The 18,879-nt window shown below is 51.2% G+C and overlaps 1 protein-coding gene across 1 annotated transcript; it reads left to right on the top strand.

Moving 5' to 3' along the window:
- Positions 1-1,793: 1,793 nt before the first annotated feature.
- SAMD1 (sterile alpha motif domain containing 1) lies at positions 1,794-17,921 on the top strand. The gene is made up of 5 exons (XM_029585381.1): positions 1,794-2,938; positions 5,684-6,218; positions 6,723-6,819; positions 9,432-9,534; positions 17,096-17,921. The coding sequence occupies exons 1-5, from the start codon at positions 1,970-1,972 to the stop codon at positions 17,252-17,254; spliced, it is 1,863 nt and encodes a 620-aa protein (XP_029441241.1). The 5' UTR covers positions 1,794-1,969; the 3' UTR covers positions 17,255-17,921.
- Positions 17,922-18,879: the final 958 nt, after the last annotated feature.

Raw genomic sequence — 18,879 nt, 5'->3', positions numbered from 1 at the left:
AAGTTGGAGGCCCCAAAAGTTAAAAAAAAGTAAAAGAAAAAAAAAATTTAAAATGGGCCTGCGGCTTGAAAACCGGACGTTCAATTTTGGCTGTGTCCGGTTTCCGACCCCGTGGCTGTCCAAAAAGAGGCGCTAGGGACGCGCTGGTGGTCCCTTGCGCCTCTTTTGGCCGTGGACCCTAATTTAAATAAATAAATTTACTGTATCGTGCGCACAGGAGTGTCCTGGGTGCATGCTGTCCCGTGATTTTTACTGTATGGGCCCGATCTATGAAATGAGACTCGAGGACCTACTGCGGCAGACCCTAGAAGAGAGGGGCAGTGGGTTATGGTAGAGACATTAAAGTACCCCCGATGCAAGGGGCCAGGGCATTCTAAGCAAGGTCAGGAAAGACTTGAAGGGGGTAGATTCAGAGCAGGGGCAAGGCGTGCAAGGTACAGCCTCGAGGAGGAGGGGAAGAGACCTTCGATGAGTGCAGAAGTTGAAAAGGGAGAGCTGGAGGTCAACGGGAGTCCATGGGGACGTCCCCAGCAAGTAAACTGGACACGGGGTTGCTGGAAGGGGAGGAGGCTTTCGGACCTCGTGTCCTTTGCCTGGCTAAACTACACGCAGGGACCAGAGCGAGCTGGGAGCTATTTTATTCTGGATGGAGGGGCGTCGCAGACCCGGTTCCGGTCCGGCACCACCTCTCATGCATCCTTTCTGCTGTCCCGGGCAAGGCCCACCTTGGGACTCCCAGCCTTCAACTGAATTATGTACAGACGGGCTTGCTTACTATAGGAGCAGCGTTTACCGAGAGTAGGCAGCCAAAAAACCTTTTTGTTTTTGTTTTTTTTCCTTTTGTTTGTCTTCCCCCGTTTCATTTCGATTTCGTGAGCACTAAAACTATAACAGCAGCAGCAGCAGCAGCAAGCGAATGCACATCCTTGTGTGCAGGTGAAACTTGGCGACCCACGGCTACCGTTACCACCTCTACCGTCAAGTTCCCCCTGTCCTCCCCTTTACCCTCTAGGGGCTCTTGCAGGAAACCGGGATTTCTCCCGTACACCACTTAGCAGAGGGTTAAAGGCAACAGCGAGGCTCTCGGCTACTGTGACAACCCACTTCTTTGCACCAAGAGGCTCAAGTGTTTTTGATGTCTCTCGGGAGCAAAATGGGAATGTCTCCGGGGGGGGGGGGGGGGGGGGGAGACGACCCTGCTCATCCCGTGCGCCAGTCCTGGGTTTTGCCCCAATACTGCATGCATAGAATTGTAACTAATTCCCTACGGAATATCAAGGGGAAAATTGGACCTACAACCGCATGCATGCATGCAAATAGCCTGGTTGGTTGTCCGAGGACCAATAATTTATTGATGACCGGACCTAGGCTAAACTTTAGGTCAGTGTGGCTGCATCCTATTTCCCGAAGTAGAATAAATGGGGGGGAGGTTAGGAAGGAAGGAAGGACGTCACTGTCATTAGGAACAGTCGTGGCCGTGACGTCACATAAAACTTTTTTTTTACCCATCGCGTCACAATAGAGGACACTCCCTGTTTTAAAAGAAATACATTAATTAATTAAAAACCGGCCAATCGCGCTGCTGCTTGCATCCCTGGACCAGCTCGTGCCACTCAAATTCATAACAGTTATGTGAGCCGGGCTGCCCCCCCCCCCCTCCTCCTCCCCCTGCCTTCAGAAGGAGGGGCCTGATTGGCTGAAAGGCGCAGAGGCGGGCGACTCGATTGGCTGAGACACAAACCCGACAGGGCGCCTTTGGCCGCAACTCCCGCGGACCACCTTAAAAGACTCCTTTACCCACCGCCACGCTCCCCCCTCCCATCTCCGGCCGCCGTCTGGCCGGCGCGCGCCACCTTTAGTCGCGCGGCCGTGGGGAGAGAGCGGCGCGTGCAGCGCCCCCCCCCTCCCCTCCCCCCGCCCGGGCAGTGGCGGGCTCTTCCGGCTCGCGTCCTCCATCCCTCGCCTCGGCATGGCGGGCCCGCCGTCACCGCCGCCGCTGGCCCCGTCGCAGCCGCACCCCCGCTACGAGGAGTGGATCCTGGACACCATCGACTCGCTGCGCTCGCGCAAGGCGCGGCCGGACCTGGAGCGCATCTGCCGGATGGTGCGCCGGCGGCACGGGCCCGAGCCGGAGCGCACGCGTCAGGAGCTGGAGCGGCTCATTCAGCGGCGCGCGGTGCTGCGCGTGAGCTACAAGGGCTCCATCTCCTACCGCAACGCGGCGCGCGTGCAGCCGCCGCGTGGGCGCCGGGGGACGGCGGCCGGACAGGGGCAGCTGCCGCCGCCGCCGCTGCTACCCCCACCATCACAGCACGAGAGCCCGGCCGCGGAGCGACAGCTGCCGGACAGCCGCAGTGCGGGAGGCGAGCAGCAGTGGGCGCCGGCGAGGGCCGCGGAGCGCGAGACACCGCCACCACCGCGCAACCGCACTAAAGGGTCCGAGCAAGAAAAAGACGATGATGACGATGACGGGGAGAGGCATCCAGGGGAGCGCGAAGCGCCGAGCAGCCGCAGTGGGGGAGGAAACGAGCCGCGGGACGGCGGGTCCGCGGAGCGCGAGGCGCCGCGCAGCCGTAGTGGGGGGAGTGGGCACGCGCAGCAACAGCCGCCGGAGAAAGGGGACGCGGAGCGCGAGGCACCGCGCAGCCGTGGGGCCCACGAGCAGCAGCAGGACAGGGGGTCGGCGGAGCCGTCGCCACGCAGCCGCACCAGGGGTCGCGAGCCGTCGCCACGCAGCCGCAGCCGGTGCGGCGGGGAGGAAGCGGAGGCCCGCACCCGCAGCGCCACCAGGAGGCCGCAGCCGCCCGGCTGGGGGAAGCGCAGCAGCAGCAGCAGCAGCGAGCGGTTCACCCGCGGCAGGGCGCGGGAGCAGCGGCGGCGGGAGAGGCTGCAGCGGAGCCGCGGGAGCCTGGCCCCAGCCAGGCCCGCCCGCATTAAAGTGAGTTTGGGGGGGGGGGGGGGGGAAGCGTGCGCAGGTTAAGGCCCCTTGGAAAATGGACTTGGGCTGCGTACTTGAGGCTTCAGGGCCTAGAAAGAGCCTTGGTACCCGGGAGGCGTTAGAGCCTGCCTGTCCCATCCCTTGGTCCTGGAGCCACCGGTCTGGTGGTCTGCATGCGTGCAGAGGGCGTGCATGCCAGGAGTTTACGTGCCCTTTCTCCATTGCATTCAGGCTTATGTCATGCATGTGCTTGGGTGGCTGCTCCGGCTGGGGCTCCGGCTGGGGCTCAAGGGCCCACTTCGGAAATGCTGCTTCACTCGCACCCCTGTTTCTGTGCGGTAAATGTGGGAGAACACCACCTCTCAAACGGGCCGATACAGTAAAAGTCGCGGGAGAGCGGGCCAGCGCGCAGACCACTCTCCTGTGCGCGCGATTCGGGGGGGGGGGGGAGAATATGCTGATGGGGGCCCGCGGTAAAAAGAGGCGCCAGGGGCACTTAGCGCATCCCTAGCGCCTCTTTTTTTTTTGACAGGAGCGGCGGCTGTCGGCGGGTTTGACAACCGACGCCCAATTTTGCCGGTGTCTGTTCTCGAGCCCCGCTGACAGCCACGGGTTCGGAAAACGGTCGCCGGCGTAATTGAGCGTCCGTCTTCCGACCCGTGGGCCGCGGGCAGTTTTTTCTGCTTTTCTGTACACTTCCCCGGTGCCGACAGAAATTAAAATGTAGGGCTTGGCTGCACATTTTACTTTTTGTATTGCGCGGGAATAACTAATAGGGCCATCAACAAGCATTTGCATGTTGCGGGCGCTATTAGATTCGGGGGGGGGGGTTGGAGGCACTGGAGGCGCGTTTTCGACGCGCTATTACCTCTTACTGAATAAGGGGTAAAGCTAGCGCGTCGAAAACGCGGGCTGTGTCGGCCCGAAAGGTTGTTGCAAATTCCATCTCCTTCCTACAAGGGAAGTGCTTATATTAAAAATGAAACAGGACTCGTTTTTCTTTCTTGCTGTTCCTTTCATTTACTTCATACCCACCTCTTGCCACCTGTGGTCTGTCCTGCATGTGGAGCTTTTTAAAGGCCAGCCCCCCTAGGCGCCTCCTTTTTGGTCCTGCCTGGTCTCGGGGTCCAGGTGCAGCAGGAGTGTGCTCTCTGGGGTCGCTCCTGCCCCCACTGAGGCTGTGCTGTAAAGTGGTATCAAGCAATGACAGTAACCTTTTGATACTATGGAACTGGTGGAGTGGGAGTATCTTTACCACTTCTCTACAATAAATACCTTCCTCGTAGACTTTATCATGTATATTTGTGAGCTCCATCAAGCAGGAACCGGCCCTTGTGTGTACCTGTACACGTCTAGTAGTGCTTTAGAAATGATCAATCAGTAGTGCCAGCAGCAAACAGGCCAAGTCAATCCTAGTTTTGTCCCATTGCATGCAAGGCGTCGTATTTCTGATTTATCTACGGGGGAAAGCAATGGGTCGATTGGAACTACAACTCTCTGCTTGCAATGGGGGGGGGGGGGGGGGAACCTGAACTGGATTAGTCTGCTTGCATGACCTGGAGCGAGTTGGACACACTCTTTAAGGGACGGTGAAAAAAAAAAATCAGATTGCCTCCAGGGAGGAGATCCCGGCTAGCAGCTGTGCAAGCTCCACCACCACCAGCAGGATGTTGCTTTTTGTCACCTTCCCTCCTTGGTTCTCTCCCATTCTGCCAAAATGAACTGGACAAGTTCCAGAGAAGTAATCTACCCCCGCCCCCCCTTCCCACTGCCACCTTTGACCTAGCTTCTCAGCTTCATTCTCACAGTGTGTGTGTCTGGTCCCTCCTCTCCCCCAGCCCCTCCGGCGAAGAGGGATTTCTTCATTATTTCCTGCTATTTTTATGGAGGAAAAAAACCATGTTCAGGGCTTCTGCTCCCCTGGTTTTGGCCACCGCTGGGGAGCAGGGACTCTCTCTCTCTTCCCGGGGAAGTACAACAGCGACACCTAGTGGCTGGATTTTAGGGGGTCTGCGACTCCTGGGTTTCGGATGTTGTCCTGGTTGTTTCTCCCCCCCCCCCTCCACCCCTCCCCGACAGAAGACTGTTTCAGCGATTGGGATAAACTTAAGATGGGAGGCGACAAACCCCCCCCCCCCCCAAAAAAAAAACGAAGGGAAAAAATATACCTAGGCCATTGCGAACGAAAAGCTTTACGGTGCCAAGATTCCCAACTGCGCTTCCAGTTTGAGCATGAGGAGGAAACAGCCAGGTGTGGGGGGAAAAAAAAATGCAAGAAAATGAGCACCTTTTGTAATTCATTGAAGCCCTGCTTCTCTGCCCAGGGTTTGCGTTGCAGGCCTCGTACCGTTTTCGGAGCCCGTTTTTCCCGTCTTCTGTATCCTTACAAAGGTTTGGCCTTCCAGGACGACCGAGCAGGGTACTCGAGGCTGGAGTCTCGGGGGGGGCGAACCTATGCAAGGGCAATGTTTTGTTTTTTTTTCTAGCCGCTGACACCCTTATTAACTTTCCCTGCTGCCCGGTCACGCTGGCAGCCTTCAGGTTGTCTTGAGATGATTTACACCCCCCCGGCGAAACTCTGAGGGAGGGGGGGGGCTACGCAAAGTTAATGTTTTAACAGGGCAGGACGTCGTAACTCGTCAAAATGTTTACCTCTGTTTTTTTTGTGGTTACGCACAGCTATCGCATTTTTAACAGTTTCTTCATTTTTATTTATTTTTTTTTATTTTTGTGGGGGTCCCCCAGAAAGCAGAGCAGGCAGCCGAGGAGGCGGCGGAGCCCATGCTGTCCGAGGGCTCGGAGGCACCGGACGACGAGGAGGAGGAGGAAGAAGAGGCGGGGAGCACCGCGGAGGGCGACGAAGCCGCCAAGGCCGCGACGCCGGAAGCCAGCGTGGAGCGGGAGCGGCCCCCGGAGGCGCCCGCTCCCTGCCGGATGAACGGGGACCTGTGGAGGGAAGGCCAGAGGGTGGGGCGCGGCACGGGAGAGGCTTCCGGAGACGGCGGGGGAGGCGGACGGTGCCTGTCCTGCCGGGATCCGCTCCCGGAGCGGGACCTCGGCGCCTGCCGTCCCCCGAAAGGCGCGGCCGGGGAGCGCTTCGGCTCCCGCTCCTGCCCGCCCATCGAGAGCGCTCCGGGAGGGGGCACCTTCGCCCGCGCCGTGGAGGAGGCTGCGTATCGAGGCTCCACCGCCTGCCCTCCCGATCCCACCACGGCCACAGGCTTCCCCTTGGAAACGGAGAAGACCGAGGGAGGTGGGAGTGAACGAGGCAAGGGGGAAGGTAAGTAGGACCCCCCCCCCGTATGCCCGTTTACGCTATGGTCACCCCCCACGTGGTGTGAGGGATCGCCGCTTCGCGCGTCGGCACGCGACCTTCTGCTCCTCGTGCGCAGAGGAGCATAAAATAATCTGGTTCAGGAGCCGTGGAATAACCCATTCCTGATGGGTGGGCTGGAGGGGGGGGGGGAGAGAGAGAGAGACTGTGACGGGTTAACCCCCCCCCAGAGAGTGACTTGCAGGGGGTTACGGGGAATGGAGATGCCCAGCTCCCTTTGTGTTGGTCTCACTAAAGAGGGAAGGAGCTTACCTTCTATAGCACGAAACTGGGAGATCGCCCGGGGGGGGGGGGTTGCAGGAAGCTCGCGCCCCTTGCGAGATGAAGTGCAGAGGATTGGGGGGGTGGGGGGACCGCAGCTGGGGGCACGGAGACCACCGGGAGCTTGGGGTTGGGGGGGACGGGAATGGTCCTTCTGACTGACGCGTGTACCTTTGTTTTTTTTGGCAGAGTCTGACATAGAGGGGGCGCACCCGCGTGTCTTCGTGCCCTTCTCTCCAGGGAAGTCGGTGATGCACAGAGTCAACAGGATCTCTTACCGCAGCAGGTGAGCATCCCTGCCGCCCCTCTGGTTAAAACCAGAAAAATCTGTCCTCTGGGGGGGGGGGGGGGGAGGTCTTTCCGTGATGCGTTGTCAACAGTTTTTTTTTCTTTAACCTGCATCTGAAAATGTGATCCTTTAAAATAATGCAAGGGGGAGATTGCAAAATAATTTTGGGTGCCAGTGGGCGCACACATCCTGTAGGATGGAAAATCAGCGGTGTGGTTTTGTGTTTTTTTTTTTTTTATAGGTAGGCATATAATGCATTTGAAATTGGGCCATTTTTCATCCACATCTACCCTAGTGTGAGATTCTTACTCACGATGCCCCCCTCCCTCGTGCGCAAACCTTCCATTCTGCATTTGCATATTCTTGCGTTTCGCTCACCCCCCCCATGTCGGCGGAGGATTAATCTCTCCCCTCAGCTAGCGCCTTGTAAAAAAAAAATATATATATATATTTATATTTCCACGCTGCCGCGTGAGCCCCGTCCGCCTGGCGGGTCGGGTTCCTCGGGTTTGAGACTTTTTTTTTTTTTAATGCCCGCCCGACCTCCGCAGCTCGAGGCCACTCGCCGAGATAACGTCCTCCTAAAATGATAATAACCCCTCCCCCCCCCCCCCGGCAGAATAAACACCGTGCGGCTCGTCGTGATAAAACAAGATTACAAAGTTAACGCGGGCCCATCAACCCCCCCCTCGCGAGTCGCAGTCTAACTTAAACGCCTGTTGCCGAAATTTTTTTTAAAAAGTCCTTCAGTGTTTCCCCCCCCCCCCCCCCCCCTCCTCAGCATGTGGGCTAGCGGGGTCATTTTTTTTTTTTTTTTTTACCATCTGAAGTGAGAGGGGGAGGGCCTGCTTATCCCCCCCCCCAATCATTTTAATGGTGGGGTCTCGAAGATCCACAGGTCAAGCCCAGTAGCGAAACCTTTAAAAAGGGAATTTAAAAAAACAAGACGAGAAGGAACAGGGCAGATCTCACCCCCTCCTCCTTTTGTAATTTTGTAACCGGACCATCTCCTCCTCCTCCTCCTCCCCAGCTTCCCGGGAAGAGCGCCGGTTTGCCGCGTTGCACGCGCCGGGAGTGGCGGAGCAAAACCTTCCCTGCTCGCCCGGCGCGGTTCAGAGTGCAGTCTCTCTCCCCGGGGGGGGGGGGGGGGGGAAGATGGTGCATTTGCTTCCTCGAGAGCGTGAACAACTTTTTTTTTTTTTCTTTCCTCCTTCTTTCCCTAAGCTGTGAACCGGACCTGCTTTGTCTCGCTCGTTTTTTAAAAAAACTCCGGCCAATCCGCTGGCCCGAGGGACGGGGTCTTCGCGCTCCTGCCTGGTACCCGTTCCGTGCGCCGCTCTCGCCTTTCCCCGGGCAGTCGCGTTTTTCAAAAGAAGGAGTGTGAACTCGCTGTCTTTTTTTTTTTTTTTTTTGTGGATTCAGGCAGATAATTCTAATATTTAAAAACAAAATTAAAAAAAAATTCCACCTCTATCTACGATCCTAGACGGCTCCTGTTCTTCCGATCCCTCTCATCTGTCGACGTCTTGTTTGGATGTGTCCCCCCCCCCCTCGCCCCTTTAAATCTTTTCCACCACGGATCGAGGTCCTCGAAAAGCCTCTTGGTTTATTCTGGGCTCTTGTCCTCCATCCCTGCTTCTGGTAACCTTTTCTGCTCCTGCTGCCATCTTGCTGTCTGCGGCCGTAGATTTGTTCCCTACGCACCACTTGGGATCCTGTAGTCCTATATCCTGTGGGGTTTTTGTTTTTTTTCCTTAGTACTGATTTTTCCATGGTGCATAGTGTCAGACATTTTCCCCGGTTATATTACTGCTTTTTTTTTTTTAATCCACTTAGCAGTTTTAAGATACTGTTCTGGGAGGGTGGGAGACCCTGCTGCGGCAGCTGACCTGCCTCCAGCCCTCACGACCGTTCGGGTGCAGGGGGGTGGCACCACCAGACGTCCCAGAGATGGCTTTTTATCTGCTCCGCCGATGTTGGGAGCGGTTGGTAAGGGGGGCTCTGAGGGCTTACGAAGCTGCGGGTGGTGTTTCGGGCGGGACTCGACGTGCCGCCGGTTTAACGTGCAAAGAACGGTGCGCGCGAGATACGGCGTCACGTTACCGTGGCACTCGTATCCCCCATCAACACGGCGTCCGCCGAACATCACAGGTTATGGTTTGATTCCACATCGATCAAAAGCACCAAGCCCACATAAAAAAAAATTAAAAAAAAATCCACCGGGCGCGCGTGCGTTCGTACTTAAAACACAGCCTCGCGTCCCGAAGAAAATTACCGAAAATTCAAACCGTCTTCCCTCCCGGCATGTTTCGCGTGTTGTAAGCTGCAGTACGTTGGGAGGAAGACGGTTTGCATTTTGAATGTTTTTGGGACGCGAAGCTGTGTTTAAGTATTGAGGATTTTGTGATTTTTTTTTTTTTTTTTTTTGCGAGATTGACTATCATTGCTATTTGCTGGATGCGGTTTTCATGTGGGTATAATCATTCAACTTATTTTGCGTGCATCGTTCTTTTGTGTGTGTGCGCGTGTATATAATACGCGTATCGAACGATTACACACGTACGAGGCCTCGCCGTTTTAGTTACTTAAAGTGCTGGTTAAATTTGCAGCCTGCTGAAGAAGGAGAACCCCGTGGAGTGGACGGTCACGGACGTGGTGGACTATTTCACGGAGGCCGGCTTTGGAGACCAGGCGTCCGCCTTCAAAGAGCAGGTGAGAGCCAAGAGCGGCTTTGGAGCTTCTCCCGGCCCGTCGCTCGCCGGTCGTGCCCTGGGTACGGCGTATTCGCCCGGGGGGGGGCGATTTTTATAATATCAGGTGCGGTGAAACGGGTGCGCGTCCCCTCCCCCCCCCCCCCCCCTCATTCCTGGATGCTTTATTTTAATGAGCTGCCGCGATAAAAAAAAAAAAAAAGACGTGCCGGGTAAAAAAAAAAAAAAAAAAATCGTGCGTCCCTAGCCCTCGGAAGCGTGTGGCGATGCGTGGGTTAGGAGCGTCGTCTGTCTTATCCCGCCGCAGATAACTTCATGCCCAGTAGACGTGCACGCCTGCAGCGCGTACATTGTGTGCACCCAGAAATTTAATTTTAATTTTTTTTTTTAATCTACCCCCTACGTTTTTCCCTTAATTTTAAGTGCCGCAGGCAGTAGAACGAGGTATCTGCAGCGGTACTAACTCGGAGAAACCATTAAACTTGCCGTGTTTTTAAAAAGGGTGATCGGCGAGTTTTGTTTTTTTTTTTGCATCGGGGGTAATAACTGATAGCCTCATCTGCATGGCCCTTGCACGTGATGAGCGCCGTTCCCCGTACTTATCGGGTCACCCCGGACTGCCGGGTTTCGCCTCCCTTCCGGCAGATGGAGACGGAGAAAATTTCGCAGTCACTGCCACACGACCTGGGGTTCCACCTGCGGTCCCCTCAGTATTTCTCTGCCTCCAGCAGATTGGGGGGAGGGGGCTGGGGACCCTTGTCTCGCTCAGTCCCTCACCGCTGGGGGGGGGTGCAGAAAGCTGGTGGAGCCAGTTCCCTCTGCCTGAGGGGGACGAGCAGACCCTGCTGCCACTCTTCAGTTGCAGGGAAGTGTGTGTTGGCTTTTCTGGTAAAGTTTAAAACAAAAAAAAAGTTGTGGTTTTTTTTTTTAATGTTTGCTCTGCACGCAGGGTGAATAAGCGCTTAAGCCACACGGGGGGGGGGGGGGGGGGGTGCTGGCGCTGCGGGCATTCCTACCTCTATTGCAGGAGAAGTCAGTGAGGATCTTGTCGGACGATGCGAAGCCAGTGGCTTACGTCAATCGACAGAGTGGCACCAAGAGTCGTGCGGTGGCCCAGAAAGCCCAGTAATTAATCCACTGGGCAGAACAGCATCTGGCACTGTTAGTGGCCTCTCACACGGCTGGCGCAGGCAACATTTTCTCAGCCGGCAGCAGCTGGATCCCCGGAGAGTGGGAGTTGATGACGAAGCAATGCGCCTCATCCGTCGCAGATGGGGCAGGCCCCGTATTGATTTAATGGCCACTCACCAAAATGCCCAAAGCCCCACGCTGCTTCAGTCGAAGGGGGGAACGCGGAGCAGAAGGGGTCGATGCCTTGGTTCTACCTTGGCCGGGCATTCTCTTGTACCACTGGGCAGAACCTTATGACGTATAGAGATCCATCTGGGAGAAGCGATTCTAGTAGCGCCGAAGCGGCCTTGCAGATATGATCAACCTAGCGCTGGATGGACCGCTGAGGCTCGCTCATCTGCCAAAGCTTTCTGCATGAAGGCCCCATGTTTTCTAATCCGGGCAGCTTGCTTCTGTCTCTCATCTTGGCTTTTGAGAGGAAATGCTTAAGGGAAAGAGGATATTCTGAGGACATCATTTCTACACTCTTGCAAGCTAGAGAAACCTCCACCTCCTTGGCGTATGTGAGGGTCCGAAGAGTTTTTGAGACTTGGTGCGCGGAGCAGGGGGGTTGATCCTACTCGGGCATCCACAGCAAATATTCTGTCCGTCCTTGCAGAGAGGGTTAGCTAAAGGTTTGGTCTTTGACTCCCTCAGAGTTCAGGAGGCAGCCTTGGGCTGTCTTAGAGAGAGAGATGCAAGGGGTTGCCCTAGCTGTACATCCGGATGAGGTGTGTCTTCTCCGGGGCGCAACGCGTTTGCGTCTCCCAGTTTGGAAGTTGTATCCCCCTTGGACCCTTAACTTGGTCTTTAGGGATGTGTGTGCGGCGCTATTCGAGTCTCTTAGAAGGGTTACTATGAAAGATCTCACTTTGAAGATGGTCGTCTTGGTGGCAGTTTGCTCTGTGAGGAGGATTTCGGAACTTCAGGCCTCGTCCTGTACAGACCCGTTTTTGTGGATTACGGATTCAGGAGTCTCACTGAGGAGAGTTCCTTCCTTCCTCCCAAAGGTGGTATCTTCATTTCATTTAAGCCAATGGGTCAAGCTCCCAGCCTCTCCACATTTGGACACTACAGCACCTCATGCAAGAGAGTTGCGACTTTTGGGTGTGAAGCGGGCATTGTTGCGCTATCTTAAGGTCACGAATAGCTTCAGGTTGTCGGGACCATATTTTTGTACTATAGAGTGGTGCAAAGAAGGGTCATTTATTTATTTATTTAAAATCTTTTCTATACCGTCGCTAAGTAGTCTACCATCGCAACGGTTTACATGATGGCACATAAATTAATGTAGGGAAAGTGTTCTGTCGTACATTCTAACAGGTGCCGTCAAAGGTTAGGTTACAATAAATCATTAAAGATAAGAAAAAAAAAATTGTTTAGTGAAATAGGTCATGACCGGGTGTACCAGGAAGGTACAGTTTACGGGTAAAATTCACTAATTATAGCATTACAAATAATTTTTAAAGTGATGTAGAGTTCATGGATCCCTCTACTGCATGTTACTAATTGTTGTGTTCTGGTGCTCTTCTGCCTCTTCCTGAATGTTTTCTAATTTCCCGGCTCTTTATAAAATGCTTGTTTAAAAAGCCACGTTTTTAAACTTTTCTTGAATGTTTTGAGATCTCTTTGTAATCTGATCTCTGGAGGCTTTGTGTTCCAAAGCGTGGGGCCAGCTAATGATAAGGCCCTTTCCCTCACTTGCTGTTAGTCTTGCTGTTTTTACTGAGGGAATGGTCAGGAGGGCTTTATTTGCTGATCGCAGGTTTCTGTGTGGGAGGTGTACTCGTAATGCTGTGTTAAGGGCGTCAAAATCTACGCATTGGTTGAAGGAAGCTATAGATTCAGCATACGTGTGTTGGGGTCGATTACCTTGACAGTCTTGAGTAGCTATGGGAGCTTGCTGGGCAGACTGGATGGGCCATTAGGTCCTTTTCTGCCGTCACTTCTATGTTTATATATATATATATATATATATATATATATATATATATATATGCAAAAAACACCCCAAAATAAAACTTAGGAGAGAGAAAAAAGCACTCTCATTTACCAATAAATCATTCCAAAAGTGTGGTTTTTCTTCAAATTGTTACTGTTTTATTGAAAATTCAATGAGAATATAAATTTATCAATTTTTCATGAAATCAGTCCCTAATACATCATTGATTATTTTGTTTACAACTGATAACAAATTGCCATTAGTTATTATTTTGAGCCCAAATAATCGTAGCCCTCAACACTGTCCTACTTCTTACCTCAATCTTACCCTAAATGGACTTTACATCTCCCAAATATGTTAATATTGTGGTTGGTCTTTTGTGATGGAAAGAGCACTGTAATTGTATGATTTTAACTCTTAAACCTCTCAAATCACAATTACTATCTTCTTTATCAGTGGTGTATTCCATTCAGATGGTTTTATCTTCTATCCCAACAAGGACCTCGTTTCGCCAACCTGGCTTCTTCAGGGGAATTTACTTGATGAGACCAAACATCAACAGGAATTTATCACGTCCACCTCATGTTTCTGTAATACATGAAACAATGTTGAGATGAGCTACACTTCCCCATATTGCAAACCCACATGTCTGAAACATGTAATATACCCACAATTTACATAGCATTATCAAACCGTCCTCTTATCATTAAACATATATTAAATATTGAAATCTTTATGAACTATTGATAAAATGTATTAAATGGTTCATTATACAGATTCATATAAAATATGTACGATGAAAAACTTTATACTGAACACACTCCTACCTGAACATAAAGGAGTGGATCAGAAAAAGCGCACTCGATTCACTCTGGCTCAATAGCTCCCGTTATTTTGTATAAACAAAAAAACTCCCAAATACAAGTGTGCACCTATAAAATGATTCATAAACAAATTTGTTTAAACCGCCTTCTCCCGACTTGTTTAAATACTTGAATTCTGATGCCGTTTAGATTGACATATTTATTTCAGTCCGGTATCGTCTTTAGATGCTCCCACACTGAAATAGCGACTTTATTACCTTTCTGTAAAATCAAAAGCCAGCCTCCACGTGTATCAACCGTGTATTTTTCCGGGGTCTTTGGGGCCCCCCTAGAATCACACCTGTAAATGTAAGAAACCGCAAAATTTGTATCCAGAACCTTCATGGAATTCCACCAAATTGAGTATCCAAACCCTCTCTTGTATAATAAACCTTCTACGTACCTTATTATAAGTTGAAATTCCCAATCTTTAAAATGGAGTCATGTTTCAGACGCTCAACTAACGCTTCTGTTTTACGCTATCGTGAACAACACGGGATAAACCTTATAGCGTATAAGTTTTATTCAAAAACTATCCCGGCTGTCCGCTGCCATTACCGGTTTACACAAATGCTGAAAACATACCTAGTATTTCACAACAATCTCCTCCTTATACTGCAGAAAAAAAACAACAATGCTCACCTTCACCGTCTTATAACCGCATGTCTCCCTCAATAATACTTCATAACGAGGCCTTCGCTGCCAACCTAACCATTTATACTCCTCCCCTCTCTCCTGATATATCCAATCCTACAACACGTCCCGAAGAGAGACGCGGAGTGATTGGACGTTCATCGGGACGTGTTGTAGGATTGGATATATCAGGAGAGAGGGGAGGAGTATAAATGGTTAGGTCGGCAGCGAAGGCCTCGTTATGAAGTATTATTGAGGGAGACATGCGGTTATAAGACGGTGAAGGTGAGCATTGTTGTTTTTTTTCTGCAGTATAAGGAGGAGATTGTTGTGAAATACTAGGTATGTTTTCAGCATTTGTGTAAACCGGTAATGGCAGCGGACAGCCGGGATAGTTTTTGAATAAAACTTATACGCTATAAGGTTTATCCCGTGTTGTTCACGATAGCGTAAAACAGAAGCGTTAGTTGAGCGTCTGAAACATGACTCCATTTTAAAGATTGGGAATTTCAACTTATAATAAGGTACGTAGAAGGTTTATTATACAAGAGAGGGTTTGGATACTCAATTTGGTGGAATTCCATGAAGGTTCTGGATACAAATTTTGCGGTTTCTTACATTTACAGGTGTGATTCTAGGGGGGGCCCCAAAGACCCCGGAAAAATACACGGTTGATACACGTGGAGGCTGGCTTTTGATTTTACAGAAAGGTAATAAAGTCGCTATTTCAGTGTGGGAGCATCTAAAGACGATACCGGACTGAAATAAATATGTCAATCTAAACGGCATCAGAATTCAAGTATTTAAACAAGTCGGGAGAAGGCGGTTTAAACAAATTTGTTTATGAATCATTTTATAGGTGCACACTTGTATTTGGGAGTTTTTTTGTTTATACAAAATAACGGGAGCTATTGAGCCAGAGTGAATCGAGTGCGCTTTTTCTGATCCACTCCTTTATGTTCAGGTAGGAGTGTGTTCAGTATAAAGTTTTTCATCGTACATATTTTATATGAATCTGTATAATGAACCATTTAATACATTTTATCAATAGTTCATAAAGATTTCAATATTTAATATATGTTTAATGATAAGAGGACGGTTTGATAATGCTATGTAAATTGTGGGTATATTACATGTTTCAGACATGTGGGTTTGCAATATGGGGAAGTGTAGCTCATCTCAACATTGTTTCATGTATTACAGAAACATGAGGTGGACGTGATAAATTCCTGTTGATGTTTGGTCTCATCAAGTAAATTCCCCTGAAGAAGCCAGGTTGGCGAAACGAGGTCCTTGTTGGGATAGAAGATAAAACCATCTGAATGGAATACACCACTGATAAAGAAGATAGTAATTGTGATTTGAGAGGTTTAAGAGTTAAAATCATATAATTACAGTGGTGTTTCCATCACAAAAGACCAACCGCAATATTAACATATTTGGGAGATGTAAAGTCCATTTAGGGTAAGATTGAGGTAAGAAGTAGGACAGTGTTGAGGGCTACAATTATTTGGGCTCAAAATAATATCTAGTGGCAATTTGTTATCAGTTGTAAACAAAATAATCAATGATGTATTAGGGACTGATTTCATGAAAAATTGATAAATTTATATTCTCATTGAATTTTCAATAAAACAGTAACAATTTGAAGAAAAACCACACTTTTGGAATGATTTATTGGTAAATGAGAGTGCTTTTTTCTTTCCCCTAAGTTTTTTATTTTGGGGGGTATTTTTTTGCATATAATAGTTATAGCCTGAGCCGAATGTCAACAGGTGTCGCCGCAAGAGATCTGTCGGGTGGTTACCAGGAAGTCCTTGCACGCAGTCACCAGGCATTACCGTTTGGATGTCCAGGCCTCAGAAACCATGGTTATTTTTTGCGTAAGTGTGTGCTTCGGGCAGGACTCTCGCAGTCCCACCCCATTTAGGGAAGCTTTGGCAGATCCCAGGAGTCTGGACTGAACGGCGTACGTACAGGGAAAGGAAAATTTTTATTATTTTTTTTAGCTTCTTACCTGCTAATTTTCGATCCGTCCAGAGTCCCGCCCGGTTGAGGTAGGGGGAGCTTTGGCGAGTCCGCTCGATCTGTCATCGTTGTTGATCCGAAGAATGGCACGGGTTTGGTTTAGTCCTCCACGTTAGGGTTATCTGTTCTGAGTTCGCACTTCCCACTGCTCGCTCGGGGGGGGGGGGGGGGGGATATTAATTCGTAGTTGGTTATAAGTGTTCTTGCTATCTTGCCTTGGGTTACTTATCAGTACCCGAGGGGGCTGCTGCAGGTGCTACACCGGGTTATGTGGCAGTGTCTGTGAAACTTTCTCTCTCTGTCTCCATCTGCTGGAAGGGAGGGGAAGTCCAGGAGTCTGGCCTGGTCTTTTGGGTACCGCTGGAACAGAAATTTAAGCAGGTAAGAACCCATTTTCCCTGAGCTATGTGCTGGTTTGGGCGCGCGTCGGGCATTTAGACTAGCACGCGCATCCAACTGAATGCTAAACCCGTGCACTGTGCTGAGAGGGAGTCTCTTGCGTGCACGAGTACGTGAATATATATATGTGCAACGTCGTGCATAAGAGCAATGCTTGCACCGTTATCGGTTCGGTGTGGGTGTAGCTTTGTGGTTTAAGGCCAGGGCGATGGGAGTACATTAGCAGACGACGAGCCCCCCCCTCTTCTATGGAGATGTAACGTGAACATTTTGGGATAAGTTTCTCTTCCTGGGAGGAGGGGGGTGGTTGATAACATTTTTAAAATGGAGGAGCTTTGTTACCGGAGGTTCATGGGGGCTTGGATGGGCGCGGCCGGAGCCGCTAGAGAAGCGCGCGGCCACCCCCGTCCCGTTTTCTCTCTCTTCCCTCCTGCGCTGTGACCGCCCCCACCCCCCTTGAGCTCGGGTTTACCGATCTCCAGAGCTTCGCCCTGCTGCCACGGCTTCTTTTGGTTTTTTTTTTGCAGGAGATCGACGGCAAGTCGCTCCTCCTGATGCAGAGGACGGACGTGCTCACCGGCTTATCCATTCGCCTGGGTCCCGCCCTGAAGATCTACGAGTACCACATCAAAGTCCTACAGCAGTGCCATTTCGAGGAGGAGGAAGGGGACTGCTTTCTGGGCTGACTCCGGGCGATCGGGGTCCTAACCGGCGAAAGGTTTTTTGTGTTTTTTTTAATTTCCCGGCGCTCCCATTCATTCTTCAGAAAGAACAGATAGATTTTTATTTTTTATTTTTTTTAATTTTCCGATTGGACAGAAACGTCCTCGGCTCTGATGGCGGAGCGTCTCCCTTGGCAGGGACGCGAGGAGGAGGAGGAAGTCGGTCTGAGCCAGCGCGATTCGTCGCTCCTCGCCGTCATCCCGAGAGAGAGGAGAGAGCTTCCCTGTGGTGCCGGGATGCAGGCTCGCTCGCGGGCTCCTCCTCCGGCGTTTTTCAGGGGCTTGCCCGGCGACGCACGCGCGCCGTATCGTCGCGTTTCAAGAGTGTCGTGATGTTAAAACAAACAATTTCCATGGGAGAGATGGAGCCTTTGCAGCTCGACTCCGTGTCGGACAACTTCCAGAGTTTTCTCCTCAGATACAACAGCAAATGATTTTTGTCTGCTGGGGGGCGTCCTTTAAACCATCGTCATTTGGGGACCACGCCGATGTGTTCTGGATATGGATATTTTTCTTTTCCTTACAAGAAGGGCATTGATGGGTTGAGTATCTGTAGCTGACAACAGAGCATGGCCTATTATTAATTATTATTATTATTATTTTTTTTTTTAAATATAAGAGCCGTATCAGCTGGCTGTGTTCCTTTTTTAAATTTTATTTTCTGCTGGTTTAAAATGCCCATTTTGGAACTGATGATTGGGATATTGTATCTGCTCTTAGGAAGAACGTGACATGCGTAGGAACTGTTCGGTTGAAAAGGACAACCTCTTCCACAAAGCGGCCGAAACAACAACAAGCCTTGCACGTTCCAGGATCCTCTCCCTCTCCTCTCTCTCCTCTTCTCTCTCTCTCTCCTCTCTCTTCTCTCTCTCTCTCCTCTCTCTCCTCTCTCTCTCCTCTCCCCCTCTCCCTCTCTCTCCTCTCCCCCCCCCCCTCTTCAGGGTTAGTTTCTTTCCCCATGGCGGACTATAAACTGCGGCGGGCAGGCAGAAATCTGCAGAATGAGAAGCTCTTGATGTATTAAGCCCAGCAGGGACTGGCTTTTTCTGTGACTTCCTGGCGTGGCCGCGGGCCCTCAGTTGCCCTGCCCCTGAGTTTGTGTTTCTGGCCGGCTTGTGAAGACTGGTTTTGGAGATGCAAGAAAATCACTCATAAAACTGTGTAAATCCCCCCCCCCCCCCCCCCCACACACAAATTATTATTATTTTTCAACTCGTGCTGTTCGCGTGCAGCTCGGAACGGACAATTAATGGCAAATATTGCGGCATCCGCTTGTGCGTCCCTTGCAGTACCCGGGGGGGGGGGGGGGGGAGTCGTGCACTTTTATTATTTTTTTTAAGAACATAAGACCGATCGCCAAGAGGAGGATGAGCGGTTTCTTAAAAATCCCTCCCTCTTTCAGCGCGGGATGGCAGAGGCTCGCAGCACCAGGCAAAGCCAGGTCCCCACCCTCGCAGTGGGTGCGACCTTTTTTTTTTAGGGAAAAGGGCGGTTCAGAAACAGATGCGGGGCGTGGGGGGTTCCCTGGCCGATGATCTGTGGTGGTTTGCAGTTTCGTTTACAATCGGGGGGGGGGAGCTCTTAACGGA

Source organism: Rhinatrema bivittatum, chromosome 19, assembly GCF_901001135.1.
Source record: "Rhinatrema bivittatum chromosome 19, aRhiBiv1.1, whole genome shotgun sequence".
NCBI classification, from domain to species: domain Eukaryota; kingdom Metazoa; phylum Chordata; class Amphibia; order Gymnophiona; family Rhinatrematidae; genus Rhinatrema; species Rhinatrema bivittatum.
This window is presented reverse-complemented; position numbering and strand designations above follow the sequence as displayed.